We start from the raw sequence: 16,176 nt of genomic DNA, 5'->3' as shown, positions 1-16,176 counted from the left end.
AGAATGAGATTACGAATAAGCATAACTGGGGATTTTTTTTAATTTTGTGAGGTTTTTGCCAGGCCTGGGGCTTGAACTCAAGGTCTGGGCACTGTCCTTGAGCTTTCCAAAGTTAGTGCTCTACCACTTGAGCCATAGTACCACTTTCAGCTTTTTCTGTGCATGTAGTACCAAGGAATTGAACCCAGGGCTTTGTGCATGCTAAGCAAGCACTCTACTGCTAGGCCATACACCTGGCCCCTTTTTTGAATTTTTAAATCCTGTTTTGTGTGTGCAGTTTCTAGGCAGTGCTCATTTATTAAGTCACGGACAAATAATGTTGCCTTAATCTTTGGTGATAGTTTCTAAGTGTTTGTTTCATCTGCTTAGTTGAGATACTGTTAAGATGGACTGAATATGGAGTTATGAATAAATGTACATTTTTCATTAAAAAAGTAAAGGCTTTAAAAATGAATGTAACTACTAAAAAAGCTATTATAACTTATTGGATGCTTTTGTGCTAGGCCGTGTATTAAATACTCAAGATGTATTTTAACCATCCCAACCCTGAAGATGTTTATTCACCAAGTCAAGATTTAAACATTAGCGTTTCCTATTACACTCTGCTTAACTGGTACTTAGATGACTCAATCTGTGAAAAAGAAAATACAATCATATCAGGCACCACTGGCTGAAGACTGTGATCCTACCTAGGAAGGTGAGACTTTCTTGGGCAGAAAAATCCAGAGACTCCATTTCCAATTAGCCAGCAAAAAGCAGGGTTTGAGGCATGATTAAAGTGGTAGCACAGGAGACTAGCAAGAAAGCCAGCCAGCCAAGCACGGATGAGGCCCCAGTACTAGCTTTACAAACAGTAAAATCAACTTCAGTACTTGAACAAAAAATTGCCAGGTAGGAATGATCTTGAAATTCAGATGTCTAGGTTTGTAATGTAGATCTATCAAATGCAGGTTGTTTTACTTTTTCCAGGGTAACTGATACATGAGGATACAAGATACCCTTTCCATGTTAGATACTATCTCACAGCTTGTTACTATGTAGTGTGATGTTCACCCTGAGGTACTCAGGCATGGATAATTTTCAGGGAAATTCCTGACATTCAAGAGTCCTGCTTTCTTTACAATGAGTTTGCATGAACAGATCTGTACCCAAAGGTTCAAAGGTGTTCCCTTTTTGTTTTGTTTATCCTAGGGCTTGAACCCAGGGCTTCATGCATGTTAGGCAAACACTCAAGCACTAGGCTATGCTCGAGGTCCCAGGTGTTCCTTTTTTTTTTTTTTTGCCAGTCCTGGGCTTGAGCTCAGGGCCTGAGCACTGTCCTTGGACTTTCTGAAGGCTAGAGCTCGACCACTTGAGCCTCAGCACCACTTCTGGCTTTTTTCTATGTATGTGGTACTGAGGAATCGAACCCGGGTCTTTGTGCATGCTAGGCAAGTACTTTAACCACTAGGCCAAACTCCCGGCCCCCCAGGTGTTCCTTTTATGTAGAAAAATACCGTTTTCCCTGAACCAAAATTACATGTTAAACTCCCAGACTCATGCATTTTTGCTCACAAGTGGTGCTCTACCACTTGGGCCACACATTAATTTCTGAGTTGCTATTTAACTAGAGATTAACTTGATAGAATTGTGTGCCTTTACTGGCTACACACCATGATTCTAAGATCTCAGCCTCCTGCATAGCTAGGATTTTAAGTGTTGAGCCACCACTGTCCAGTTTAGTGTGCTTACAAAACTCTTCTAGTTGAAACAAAAGTGAAGCCAGTCATTGGTGGCTTGTGCCTATAATACTAGCTATTCAGGAGGCTGGGGTCTGAAGATTGTGATTCAAAGCCAACCCAGGCAGTAAAGTCCATAAGATTAACCAGCAAAAGGCCAGATGTGAATTGTGGCTTAAGTCGTTGTGCACTAGCCTGAAGAGCCAAGTTAAAGCCTGAAGAGCAGCAAAAAATAAAACCATGCAGAAGTGTATGTAGGAACCAATGAAATGAACAATTGTCATAAAAGCAATATCCACTTGACAAATAAAATTGCTAACGACACTTATCCAAGTTTTCCTGCTGAATAAAGATGTAAATATCAGTGAGACAGAAGGGTAGGATAAGAGAAAAGGATGTGTAATTTTAAACTACACTGAGACATTTAAAATACTTAAGGTGTACAGAAGACATATTACCTAGAGAACAGGGCCAAAACTCCTGAGTTACCCAAGATGCCTTCAGTACCAAAGGTTTAAGATTATTTACATTTTTAGCAAACTTTTAGTCTCTTTGGATGTTACTACCCTGATATTTTTCTGGAACCTAAGTCTCTATGTAGCCATTATGATAATCGGCATCATTTTCTTTTTACTTTGTGGTTCTGGGAATATTACTCAGGGCTTCAAATGCTCAAATATTTGAGCCCCACCTCGAGCCCTTTTGTCAGATCTGGATTCACAAGTAGCTGCAACACTCCTGACTAACTTCTGCTGAACACCACAGGGGAGCCCATCAAAACATTCAACAACTACAAGTGCTAAGAAACATGAAACAAATCTAAGAATTTTGGTGATTATTCCCTGCCCATAAAACAAATGCAAACAAATTAAGTGAATTTGACCTCAAGATTTTATTGTCTTCATAACAAAAGCTGGAACTTAGACATCACGGTAGTACTGGCTTCATAATAAAAGTTGCAACTTAGAACTGGATCACCTGCCCCTGTAACACAATAGGGAAAAAAAGTTGTTTTATAAAGTATCATCATTCTATCAAGAACATTATTTCTAAGGATATCAGCATACAAGTCTGCTTATTGTCCCTTTCCTTTTAAAACTCACACCAAAAGCTTTATGCTGAAATCTGAAACATTTTAGTAACACATCTGTGTGCAATGTCAGATCTTCGGCTTAAGGATGTTTACTATGCAAACAGTCCCATAAATTAGAAAAAAAAACCTATACAATCAAGTCATAAGTACTTAGGAAATGGGTTATGTAACCGCACTTTCATTCGTGTATGCTCATGGTTAAGAATGACCCTGAGTATGTGAAGTAATGCACCTTCTATCTGATGAATAGAATGTAATCTATTAATTACAATAAAAATATGTGAAAAAAAAGAAAACCCCTGAGTATTAATCTTCACTTCATAAAGCTGTTATTACAAAGAACATACCTTTCTCTTTTTATCTCCACCCAGTTCAAAATGTTTGCATCTCTTAATAGCTAGCATTCTCTTAGATCTGCAGTTGGGTTCAACACATTCAAGTCTCAGTACAATCTTCTTTGTGGTCTTAGCCTGAAAAAAAAAATCATGAATTTATTTAACTAGACTATTTTACACAGACACATCCTACAGTAATTCTCAACTTCTTTTTACTAAAATATTTTATTAACGTTGATTTTTTTCGTATATTTCAAATGTCAACTTAAACAAGTAAGTATTGAAAAATGGGATCTCACTGGCATATAAATCTAAGAACAAAACTGAAATTAAGCAGTTTGTCCTAGATATATATCCATCTATATAAAAATCCTCAAGTTTTGGGGCAGGCTGGGAGTTTGGCCTTGTGGTAAGTGTGCTTGCCTAGCATGCACGAAGACAGGGGTTCGACCCAGATTCAATTCCTCAGTACCACATACATAGAAAAAAGTCAGAAGTGGTGCTGAGGCTCAAGTGGTAGAGCTCTCGCCTTGAGAAAGTCCAAGGACAGTGCTCAGGCCCTGACCTCAAGCCCAGGACTGGCAAAAAAAAAATCCTCAACTTTTAAAGCCTACCTGTGTAGCCAGAGTTCTGCTGCTAGTTTGTAGTTATCAACCTATCTGGGGAAAAAAAGGGGGGCGTGGGAGTTAGGCCTAGTGGTAGAGTGCTTGCTTAGTATGTATGAAAACTTGGTTCGATTCCTCAGTACCACATACATAAAAGCCAGAAGTGATGGTGAGGCTCAAGTGGTAGAGGTCTAGTCTTGAGGCCCCAAGGACAGTGATCAGGCCATGAGCTCAAGCCCAGGACTAGCAAAACAAAAAACAAAACAAAAAAACCCCAGGAATGTGGCTTAGTGACAGAGTTGCTTGCCTAGCATTTATGAAGCTCTGGATTCAATTTCTGAGCACCACACACATAATGGTGCTGTAGCTCAAGTTGCAGAGTGCTAGCCTTGATGCAGAGTTCAGTGAAAGTGCCCAGGCCCTGAATTCAAGCCCCAGGAGTGGTTGAAAAAGAAAAAGGAAAATGTATGGCAATAAACACTTGCCTGAGCCACATAGTGAGACCCAAAGCAAAAACCTAGCCAGAGTCATACAGAGACCAGTAGATGGACTAAATGGCTATTGCAAAGGAAGAATTGTTTGTTTTTTAATGTTTAACCTCATGAGGGGGCAGGGGGCTGCAGTTCTGGAATAGAACCTCAGGCTTCTTTCAGGAGATACTAAACAAGAGTTCAACCAGTGAGCTATACCTTCAGCATTCAAAACAATTCTTTATTTGAGGTCAAGGCCAGAGGATTCAGACATGACTAGTGCATTTCCACTTCGGGGCACCTTCACTTTTTTGTTTCTTTGCAAACAAAAAAAAAAGAAAATGAATATACTGAAACAGTTCGGTATTGTTCAGTAGCATCAGAGCTGGGTAACACTTTTCAGTCCAGTGCACACGTATATCACTGCACGAAACTGGGCCAACTTTGTTGAGATTAATTCTAGCATGTAGTAGAGCAGATTACACATGAAAGATTGTATAATTAATTAGCAAGTAAAATAATAATCATCACTAACTTTTTTCCGGAAAATTGGCTTAGTCTGACCACCATAGCCACTCTGTTTTCTGTCATAACGACGTTTTCCTGGTTAGGGGTGGGAGGGAAACAAAGAAATTGTTACCATACGGCAAAGAAGAAAATTGAACATTATAACGAAGTAAACACAATGACGTTTGAAACAGTGAGAGGTAGGGCAGGCAGAGCAAATAGAAGGGGGCGTAATTGGAATAGTAAACACGTGTGGAAAGTTAACAATGAAATTCCTTCCCCATAACTAATACCTCACCTAAAAATCACCTATTGCAACAGGTACTTGGAAAAAACCGTTTTTGTTTTCTTTTGTTTTTTTAAATCTTGGGCTCGCTTGCATTAACAATGGCGAAGTAGGGAACCGGTGTGGAGTACACATCAAAGTCTACTAAGCTCGGAGTGATGATGGAACAGGCGTATAGTATCAGCATTTGGGAAACTGAGGTAAGACTTGGGCTAATTGAGATTCTGTCGTCCGCCACACCCCCACCCCCTCCCTACCAACTCACCAACCCTCTCGGAAGTAAAACAAATAACACAGACATCTTCTTACCCTGGGCATAAAGAGAATCCTTGCCCTTCTTGTACTGTGTTACTTTGTGAGGCTGGTGCTTGCCACACTTCTTACAGAAAGTCCGGCGGGTTTTGGGAACGTTAACCTAGCAATCATTCAAAACGTGCAGTTATAAGGACACAATGCCATTGGGACACAGCTGAAGATGCCGAATACTACAAAGATAAGATTCTTAACCACAACAGCCCCACAGTCTAGCTAGATTTCCCCACACTGCTTCAAATAATGCACCCTCCGTTCAAACCCAAGTAGTGAGACCACTTAAGCCCCACCCACGACTCACTGACTGCACTTCAATTCCTCGCCCCATAGCCTGGTTTTTCCAGGTGCCCTCCCGCCACTTTCGGTTTTCTTTAGTACATCGGTGCCACGCAGGAGACCAGCTTAGCCGGACAGTACCGATCCGATTGTACCGTGGTAAAGGGAATGAGGATTGAGATGGATGTTACAAAAGCCCCGAGGAAGACCCTACCATGATGGCATGAAACCTGCAGCAGCGCCAAAAGAAAGAGGCCGGGCTGAAAAAGGAAGTATATAGGAGCTTCCGGGACGCCCTTCCTCCGGAGTCGGAAGGAGTAACCATAGAGTCTAAACTTTCTTGCACAGCGCCATCTGACGGCTCAGATGATCCCACCAAGTGGAGGGGGTTTCCACCGTGTTGTTAACGTCTCACTCTACTTCCTCCCTGCTTTACTGCTTTCCCTACTTCGAAACTTGGCGGTAGGTGCTGCGCAGTAGCGATCATTGGAAGGAAAAATGCTCTCCCCCTAATTTCTGGTCACCCTGTACCGAACGAAAGATTATATTTGTATCGCAGGAAGCGGATCCATGCCTGTGTTTCTTTCCTGAGCCACCTCAAGGTTTCTGAGAACATCTTTCAATACTTCACCCAGAGTTGCTGCTTTAGTGAAGGCTTGGTGGGAGCAGTTTGCTCCGCTTCATCTATCACGTGCTTAGCTAATTGGTACGCTTAACTAGTAATTTATTGAATACCTGTTTATTCAGTATCAAGCACTCTGCTACAGGAGGGACCCAGTAATCTAGTAATATCCACGAAGTTCAATTATGGGTGGAGTCCTTTGAACAAAAGGAACAATGAACTGAATGAGCAACACTATTGCACACAGCATACGTGTGTGGGGGTAGGGTAGGTGTGTACTGGAGCTCCAACCCAGGGCCTAGACGCAGCCATTTAGCTTTTTCCACCCAAGGGTAGCGCTCTACCAATTGAGCCACAGATCCATTTCTACCTTTTAGGTGGCTAACTGGAGATATGACTCTCAATAACTCGACTGCCAGGACACTCATGAGCCACCAGGGTCCAGCTCAAGCAACAATTTTTTTTAAGCTGAAGGAGTAACTTGGCTGCTCTTGTTTCTGAAAAGTGATGATAAAAAATTTTCCATTTCTGCTATCAGAGCCAAGAGTGAGACTATACACCAAGCTCTTCCCTTTCCTGCATACCTGACAGTTTACATGTATTAGGTCTCAACATAGTCTAACAGAGGCCAGGTGAACATGCCTGTAAACGTCCTTACTCTGGATGAGTAGAACTATGGGCTAAAACTGTCCAGGCCAAAAGTAAAACTGAGGAAAAAAGGAAAAAAATTAAAACAAAAAGGGCTGGGGGCACAGCTCTTAGATACCTCTACCCAGGCCAGCTTCAAACAGATCTCAGTAGGTAGGATTACAGTTGTGGCTCAATGACAAAAGTTCTATATTTTAAAATATCAACTCAAAAGTTATTACCTGCTGAAAGTTAGTACCGAAGAGAAATTGTAAGAAGAACAGAGCACACAGTGACATATTACAGAGCCTCTTGTGCCAGGGGCCACTTACAGCTCCTATGGGACATGGCTGTGATAATAGAACACCCAGCTGGCAAGTAGGGAGGGATACTTCTGAAGCTGTAATGTGATCTTAGGTCATCTAACCACTGTATTACACTAAAGAAACAGGTGCACCTACAGGATTGAGAACTGGACGGAGAGGCAAGAGGAGGATGCAGGTGGATTAAAGGATAAGGAACTTGAAATCTTCAGCCCTAAGTCCAGAACTTACTCTCTGACCTCCCTCTTTGTTGCTGGATTGTCTTTTGAATAAGATAATTACATCCATACACACTGCTTGTCAAAGTACTTTTATATTTCGTAATTTTCCCCCAATACTGCAAGCCTGAAATCTCCCTCCATTGTCCTCTCTGCAGACATATTAAACGATCTGACTGACTTAAAAAGTTTCTTAAGCCTGATTATTATTATCATTAGAGGTACAGGGATTTGAGAAAGAATCTCACATTGCTTGGCTTGCTTGCTATGCTAGTGTTCTATTATCTCAGCCATGTCTCCCGCCTTATTTTTTTGCTGATTATTGTGGAGATGGGAGTTTCACAGACATTTTGCCTATGCTGTCCTGAAACCGAGATCCCCTAAAATCTCAGCCTTCCAAGTAGCAAGGATTATAGACAGGAATCATTAGCTCCTGACTGTTTTTGCTTGTTTCTTTAGCTGGTTCTAAGACTTGAACTCTGTCCCTGAGCCTATCTGTTCTCAATGATAGTGGGCCGCTTATGAATTTTTCTAAATAGTTTATTGGATGTAAGAATCTCGTGGACTTTTCTACCTGGGCTGGCTTCAAATCACAATCCTCAAATCAAATCAAAGCCCCATGAGTAGCTAGGATTACAGGCTTGAGCTACTGGTACCTTTTTTATGTTAGTAACATGAAAATATGAAGGCAAAATAGCCCCTCTTTTGCCAATAAACTTTTTTCCTAGAGTTTCCCATACAATATGACATGGAAATTTTAAGATACAAAATATTTAATTGATATTGACTGTCTTCAACATATATAATGTGCTCATTCATACTATTCTGATTACTATTGTCAGATTAATAAACACATGAATCAGCATTCATAACTGTTTTGTATGTGTCTGTGATGAGGTTGTAGATTTCAACTAAACAGTACAGTATTATTAACTATAGCCACTGTGCTGTATATTGGATATCCAGAACTTATTTATTGTTATAGCTCAAGATCTATATATCAATCCGGATCTCTATTTTGAAGAAACCTTTGCTCATTAGTTTATCAAACAATGGCACTCAGAACTTAACTGTAGAACTCTAGGTGTGGCCTGGCCTTACAGAATACTTGGCATATTCACATTCTTCTTGTGTAAATATTTTACTTCTAAAAGAAAGCCTAACAATCACTTGGCATTTCTGTCAGCTGAGTTATGATATGACATTTCTTTTGATTTGTACAGCAAAACTCTCAGAACCATTCCAAAAATGTTATTGCTTCCCTACTTTCACCTGAAGCCATTTGAAGTTCAAAGTTAGGGCCTAAGCATGGTACAGCATCCTTACCCCTGACAAAGTATTCTGTTGAATTTGGATTTTCACATCATAACTAGGATCATTGAAGCATAATTGCCTGCTTTTGTCATCCAGGCCATCACACCTTGAGCTACTCACAGGTTAACTGATGTTAGCTCAATAATCTCAGAGATTATTAACAGAAATGCTGAACAGGTAGCACCAAAACAGGAACTCACATTACCTTAGGAATCTTTGGGATGATATGATGCCATTTGTTTGCACCACTTGGTTATGGTTCTATACATGTGAATGAGTGTGTTAGAGGAGTTGACATGGCAGAGGGTGAAAAAGAGCCTAGATTCACTTTGTTTCCTCTCCTGTTCTCCTCATTGTCTCGTTTTCCAATCGTGTCCCTATCAATTCCCAGTCTCCAATTCAAGATAGACACTATGAAGGTGGCAGGACATGTGGCAACAAACAACATCTGGCTAAAGAAAGGGAAGGAAGGTGTATGCCAGTGGCCAATGATGATGCAATGATGGGAGCAGCTATTTCAGGTAAAGTGAAAGAATATAACTTGTCACTAAAGTAGGATGAGATCTGTACAATCTGTTGTGGCCATTTATCTTGTGCCACTGTGAAAATCAATCACTCTGTCATCACTTAAACGCTCTTAAATGAACATGCTGTTGCCTTAAAAATTCTGACAACCAAGCTGGGCATGATGACTCACTCCTGTAATCCAGCTATTCAGGAAGCTAAGATCTGAGGATCATGGTTCAAAGCCAGCCTGGGCACTAATGTCTATGAGATTCTTTTTTTTTTTACCAGTCCTGGGCTTGAGCTCAGGGCCTGAGCACTGTCCTTGGACTTTCTCAAGGCTAGAGCTCTACCACTTGAGCCTCAGCACCACTTCCGGCTTTTTTGTATGTATGTGGTGCCGAGGAATCGAACCCGGGTCTTCATGCATGCTAGGCAAGCACTTTAACCACTAGGCAAAACTCCCAGCCCCTGTCTATGAGATTCTTATCTCCAATTAACCACCAGAAAACCGAAATTGGTGCTATAGCTCAAGGGGTAGTGTGGTACCCTTGAGCTGAAGAGCTCAGGGACAACACCCAGAGTTCAAGTCCCACGACTGACAAAAAAAAAGGACTGGGAGCATAGCCTAGTGGTAGAGTACTCACCTAGCATGAAGGAAGCCCTGAGTTTGATTCCTAGGTACCACATACACAGAAAAAGCTGGAAGTGGTGCTATGTTTCAAGTGGTAGAGCACTAGCCTTGAGCAAAACAGGTCCAAGGATAGTGACCAGACCCTGAGTTCAAGCCAAAAGACTGGAAAAAAAAACAAACAAAACTTCTGACAACCACGCTGGGCACTGGTGGCTCACCCCTGTCATCCTAGCTAATCAGGAGATTGAGATCTGAGGATCACAATTCAAAGCCAGCCCAGACATGAAAGTCCTTGAGACACTTGTCTCCAACTAACAAGCAGAAAACCAGAAGTGGCTCATTTCGTAGAGCAGTAGCCTTGAGTTGAAGAGCTCAGGGACAGCATCTAAGCCCAGAGTTCAATCTCCACCACCGAGAAAAAAATTTATCACTAACTAATCATACAAAGTGACTTCGTTGTGATATTTACACACACACATATAACGTGCTTTTATTAAAATTACCGTGCCTATATTGCTTTTAACCCCTACTTCTCCCTCTACTATTTAAGTTTTTAACAGATCTCATCATGCTATTTTCAAATATACATATGTATATACATATGTGTGTTCATATGTGTGTGTGCGCTTCTATCAAATTTATCCCTGTTACCATCTCCCATGCTCCATTCCAGCTTGCCCCCTCCTCATTTTTTATTTTTTTTATTTTATTGTTGGGATAATGTATAGAGGGGTTATAGTTACATTGGTCAGGTAGTAGGTGCATTACTTCTCGCATGATACCCCTTGTCATGTTTTTGTCACTGTTTTCCTTCGCCCACCTCTTCCCAATCATCTTGTTTTTCCCTCTTCCCTTTCCTATTTAAAATAAACAAATAAATGTATATACAATATACCAGGTAACAACATGAGATATACAGTTTCATGATATACAGTAACAACATGAGATATACAGTAACATGAGATATACACGTAACAACATGAGATATACAGTAACAACATGAGATTAACCATAAGGGCAAAAAAAGAGAATAGAAATAACATAGTACATTAGGAACAACAATCACACAAGATAAACTTCTTGTCTCATTTATTTTTTACTTTAGTTATTTTACAGAAACACTCTTGCATTTTCACCCAGGCTCAGCCTCAGGCCTCAATCATCTCAAATTCTCTTAAATTTACCCCCCTGTTGCTGGAAGGACACTTTGGCTAGTAGTTAGAGATAATGATCAGAGATAATTTTTTGCCGAGATTAGTCTCTACATAAGTCCCTTCCAATACCAACCAGCTGGGAATATTAGTTTAAGCTACCACACCCTTTTATTTTAAAACTAGTTCTCACCAATGAGTCCCAAACTGGCTTTTAACTCTATGGTAGCCTTAGCCTTTTGAGTGTTAAATTACAGATGTATGCCACCATGGTGGCATAGATTGAATCTTAAATGGAGAAAATAAGCATTCACAGAATACAGGGAAAGGCAAACAACTATGTGGGCTTGCATTTTTGGCATTTTTATCTATAGAAAAAATACTTTCTTAGAAAATGACTCAGCAGGGGAAGTCTTGCTTCCACCTCGGTCAGGCTGAGAACTTCAGTGTCCCTGTATGAGTACTGTCTTTCAAGTTTAAATGTGCAGTCCTGAGTCTCCTCCAACTCAATGGATAGGAGTCTCCAAATAACATTCCTTAGGCAATCCCTTCATTCAGTCTCCAGCAGCTTGACATCTTTCTTCTTTCTTTTTACATTTTTTTTCTGTCTGTACTGACCATGCCGACAATCCTTTAGGTACGTATTCTCATTATCTTGAAGAAGATAGCCTGGCAACCAGTCTGCTCAACCGAGCTTTGTTCAGAGACTCAGTGATCCCAATAATGCAAAGAAAGAATCTGTTAGAACTAGACCCAAGACAATTCTGTGAGAGGTCCCAAGCAAATGAAGGGCGGAGACAGTTGGGGTGGGGGATGGATAGGGACAGCAGCAAGGAACAAGATACCATATTGCTAAGAAGAAGAAAAAAGACATTGGTTTAAGTCAGGAAACAAAAAAGGGGAACTGAGTGGCTATGAAAGGGTGGGGTTTGCTCAGACTGTCCTTCCTCTCTGGATTGTAAGACTATGTCTCCAGAGCCAGTGTCTTCGGAGATCAAGTCCCAGTTTCCAAGCTCTGGCAGCTCAATGCAGATGGAAAGCTACCTGAATTAATTCAGGACCGAGGTGGGTCTGGGGAAGACAGGTGCTGGGCAGTAGTAGCAAGTACTTTTCATGGGTTTCTCTCACCTCCAAAGGATAGGGAGAAAGCATGTCTGGTGCCGCCTATCTTCTGGCAGAGGAGGAAGACTGAGGTTGGGAATGCCTTCAGCATAAGTGAACGGAGAGGCTGTAAGGGTCCGTTCTAAGAAGGGGTGTGGGGAAACAAGAAGAGAAAAAGTGACCTGAAATGACCATCTGCATATGTAGCAAATGTTAGAAAGGGACCTCTGCAAAACTTGCTGGGACAGAAATACTGCAAGTAGCAGCAGGGCAAATCCTTTGATCTAACATTGCCTCAAGACTCAACATGTATACTTTTACAATGAGGCCCTTAGAAGAAGGAATTCTAGAAGGTCACTTATCTGAGAAAATAGTAAAAGCCCACATGCCAGAAAACGCAATGTGAAGTGGGGAAAGACTCTGGGTACACCACAGTGTAAGCTAACTACTCTGGTATGCATCAGGCCAAATATTGCTGGGATCATAGCTGCCTTGTTGGATAGATTGTGTTAGAATCTGTGCCAACCTCGTGGTAATCGACTGAGCTAAAAGAAAGCAGTCTCTGCCTTAGCCGAGACAGTGTGGCCAACCCCTGAGATGGTAGTGAAGGTTTCTCATCTTGTTGTTGCCTATCACGTATATAGCTAGCTTTTCTCATCTTTATTTTGTTTTCTCTTCTCCCACTTCTGTTCTTTCTCTTCCTTTTGCCAGCGGCATCCTCTCTTCTTTACACCTTCCTTCTTAAAATTACTAAGTCTCCTGACAGAATCAGCACTTACATAGTTTTTGAATTGCATTTAATTTTTCCTGCCACTTTCTCCTCTAGTTTTTTCCCCCATTTCTCTTTCCCCTTCCAACTTACCTAGTATCTTCCCCATAGGGTTATTGTAAACATGTTAATGTATAAATAAATGTAAAGCAGTTAAAACTGGGTTTGGTAATAGTAAGTTCTATATCTCAGCATTTATTATTTTCATTGAACCTAAGACCTGCCAGTATCCTCATAAGGACTACCTAGAGCAACTGCTGTGGCATTTAAACTAAAATACCAGTATTTCCTGGCCCTTCAAAAAATTTTATTTATACGTATGAGTTTCCACATCTCCACCTGATCTCTTCTAATTTCCCTGCTGCTTTTCAAACCTGGAAGGCCTATCTATACCATGCATTTCAGAGACAAGACAGTATCAAAGTCAACAGGCTAGGGAAAGGTCCACATGTTCAGGGATTGCATTCTTTGTTGTTAGCTGTTCCTTTCCTCATTTTATATGCCAAGCTCCTGAAGTAAGAGTGCTACACAGTTATTTGAACAAAACAAAGCAATGATGCTTACCAAATAAGCCAAAAAATACAAATACTCATGGAAACCTAAAAGTTACACTGAAAACAGTATCCCTTAGGGCTTGTCCTATCTACTCTATTTTGACCAATTTTATTCTCAGACTAACAAAAACTATTTTGCTGTGTCAAAGTCAAAATTCCTATTGCCTGTGTCTGTTGATCCTTTTGTTTGGAATCCTTTGTAAATTCCTTATAGTAAGAACTTTTCATCTACTTCTAGAGTGTTAGTGTCATTTGAAATTATGATTATGATTTGTTATTTCCATTTGAGCAAATTTCAAGTTTCCTTTCAGAGGCCTAGACCATACCAGGAAATAATTTAGTTATAAGGAAAAGATATGGCTTTTGAAAACCAGAGTTTGGATGTATTCCAGAGAGCAATCCTGTACCTGCTACCTTCCCTTCATGTGTGCTGAGATTTGAGAACCAGGAAGAGCAAGAATTTTTCAGTGAGGCATTACTCAATAAGAAGTTAGAGAAGGGACCTTGACCTTTTCTCCAAAGCTGCTTTGTTATGCATGAGCCATAAACAGGGTAGGGGAAGGGAGAACTTCTCTGAGGACCCTGAACAATTGGGCCACGTGTGACTTTCAGTTTTCGTGGAGATTTATGTACAGTGACTGGGGACAGTTTGAGAACGTTCTAAACCTAGAAGCTTTACTCCCAGGCTTTTCTCCTCACACTTTGAAATCCCTCACTAGATGTCTTTAGGACTGTATTGGTTATTTGTAACTAGAGGAGAAGCTTGTCTCACTTTACTGCCTCCCTGAAATGAAATTAAATGAGTCGATTAGCTGACCTAAGTCAAGAGAAGTTAAATTCTAAGTCAAGAGAAGTTAAATTTCAGACAAGTAATTACTAATCCTACACACCATGGCATCAAGCTATATATTAGTCTCCCACTAGCTTTACTGTAGATAACCCCTCTGTCATATGAGTTTTAATGTTCCTGGTTTCATAGGCTATTTTCAGGGTCTCTTTTGTTAAAACCACTAATTCTTCCTGGGTATGGTAGTGCACATTTGTGATCTGTGTACTTGGGAGTCTGTGGCTGAAGGATTTTGAGCTCAAGGTTTGTCAGGGCTTAAACATTTAATAATGAATGTGTATCATTTGATAATGTAGGAATAAATAAATAAAATGTCTAAACCAAAGTAGACAAGAATTAAATTGAAAAATAAAACCAAAAAGTTGACAGGATAGAAACCCTAGCAGTTATCTGTAGGGCAAAGGGACAATACTGAAATTCTTCCCACCAACAATAAACTTGCAGATTGAGTATCTGGGTCTTGTAATATTATAAATTGCCTAGAATATATTGTCTCTTATGCATGGAAGAAGAGCTAATGAGCCATAGAGACCTATACATTTCCAAAATCACAGAACAGAAATGTAAAACATTCATCACATGAAGTACTACAGGAAGAAGCAGAACACTCAAATCTTTTGGAAATGATGATGGAACATAAGAATATTCCCAGAAAACTGATTTGGGCTGGATATCTTCTTAACAATTTGGTTACCTATAGCACTTAACAATTTCGTTACCTATAGTGAAGCTTACCATAAAGTAATCAGGTTTCAGTAGAGGTTAATTAATGGGGTTGCTTTATGGCTATGATTGTTAATGGATGTTTTTGTCCTAGTGGTCGTAATGGAAGCATACAGGGCCTCTCACTTATTGGGCAAATTCTTGGTCATTTGGATCACACCTCCAACCTTTTCTTTTCTTTTTTTACTTTAGTTATTTTTCAGGCAGAGTTTTTTGCTTTTTGCCTGGTCTCAGACCAGGATCCTGTTATCTGTCTCCTGAGTAACTGATGATTACAGCTAAACACCACCACTCCTAGACTGCTGTTTAAGATATGATCTTGCTAAGTTTTTGCCTGGGTTGGCCTTAAACCACAATCTCCTGTTTGTCTCCCAAGTAGCTAGGGTAAAGGCTTGAGCCTGCTTTGTTATGATATTTTAAAGACTTTTAGTTCCAAAGAGTTCTCAATAAAAAATCTCAGATCAGTGGTATAATTTGAGGGACTAAGAAAATATTTTGGGTAAACCAAATTTAACACATCAGTTATATTGCATATCTCGCAGCAGTTTGATAATTATACCATATTTTACAGTGTATCAGATGATAGGACAGGAAAGACGAACAAGGAACAATACAACGCGAGTATTCCAACAAATAAGCTGCCACTTTGCCTAAATAGCTGAAAACTCATTCTGAAAGCAGAAACTATGATCACATACAAGAATATTTAAGGAAAGCTAGGCAATAGTGGCTCGTGCCTGTAGTGCTAGCTACTCAGGAGGCTGAGATGTTAGGATTGTGGTTCAAAGCCATCCTGGGCAAAAAAGTCTGTGAAACTCTTATCTCCAATTAACCACCAGAAAACCAGAAGTGGCACTATGGTTCAAAGTGGTAAAGTGCTAGTGTCACTTCTAGTTTTTTCTGTTTATGTAGTACTGAGGAATTGAACACCAGGCTTCATGCATTCTACAACTAAGCTACATTCCTAGCCCTAAAGTGCTAGTCATGAACAAAAAGAACTCAGGGACAGCAGCCAGACCCTGAGTTCAAGTACCCCGACCAACCAAAAAGAAAAAAGAATATTCATAGAAACATGGTATAGTTAAAAAAAGAAAATAAAAAACAAAAACCTAGAAAGCCGGGCATGGTGGCTCACACCTGTAATCCAAGCAACACAAGAGGCTGAGATCTGAGAATTGTGGTTCAAA

At 40.3% G+C, this 16,176-nt stretch overlaps 2 protein-coding genes across 4 annotated transcripts in view; one reads left to right on the top strand and one right to left on the bottom strand.

The window, feature by feature from the left end:
* Window positions 1-2,591: 2,591 nt before the first annotated feature.
* Rpl36a (ribosomal protein L36a) lies at window positions 2,592-5,893 on the bottom strand. Its single transcript, XM_090326598.1, has 5 exons — window positions 5,817-5,893; window positions 5,324-5,429; window positions 4,757-4,824; window positions 3,159-3,281; window positions 2,592-2,702 (listed from the first exon to the last, which is right to left on the bottom strand). Exons 1-5 carry the CDS (start codon window positions 5,817-5,819, stop codon window positions 2,682-2,684), a joined length of 321 nt encoding a protein of 106 aa, XP_090182724.1. The 5' UTR covers window positions 5,820-5,893; the 3' UTR covers window positions 2,592-2,681.
* A 92-nt stretch (window positions 5,894-5,985) lies between these two features.
* The window catches only part of Btk (Bruton tyrosine kinase), a 41,461-nt gene continuing 31,270 nt past the window's right edge, over window positions 5,986-16,176 (top strand). For 2 of the 3 annotated variants that reach the window (XM_090326597.1, XM_090326596.1), the window contains exon 1: window positions 11,874-12,060. The gene's annotated coding sequence lies outside the window, so the exon portion shown is untranslated. Of the gene's footprint in view, window positions 6,065-9,097; window positions 9,228-11,873; window positions 12,061-16,176 lie in introns of those variants that run through there. The other variant, XM_090326595.1, reaches the window with a different exon arrangement.

This window comes from Megascapheus bottae, chromosome X (genome assembly GCF_031878675.1).
Source record: "Megascapheus bottae isolate mThoBot1 chromosome X, mThoBot2.hap1, whole genome shotgun sequence".
NCBI classification, from domain to species: Eukaryota; Metazoa; Chordata; class Mammalia; order Rodentia; family Geomyidae; genus Megascapheus; species Megascapheus bottae.
This window is presented reverse-complemented; position numbering and strand designations above follow the sequence as displayed.

What these genes read in the sequence shown, in the direction of transcription:
- Rpl36a (XM_090326598.1), bottom strand. An exon ending in GGATTCTCTTTATGCCCAGG is followed by an intron (nt 4,825 to 5,323) that starts GTAAGAAGATGT and finishes ACCCCTAACCAG; the next exon opens with GAAAACGTCGTTATGACAGA. An exon ending in AGCCAATTTTCCGGAAAAAA is followed by an intron (nt 3,282 to 4,756) that starts GTTAGTGATGAT and finishes TTTTTTTTTCAG; the next exon opens with GCTAAGACCACAAAGAAGAT.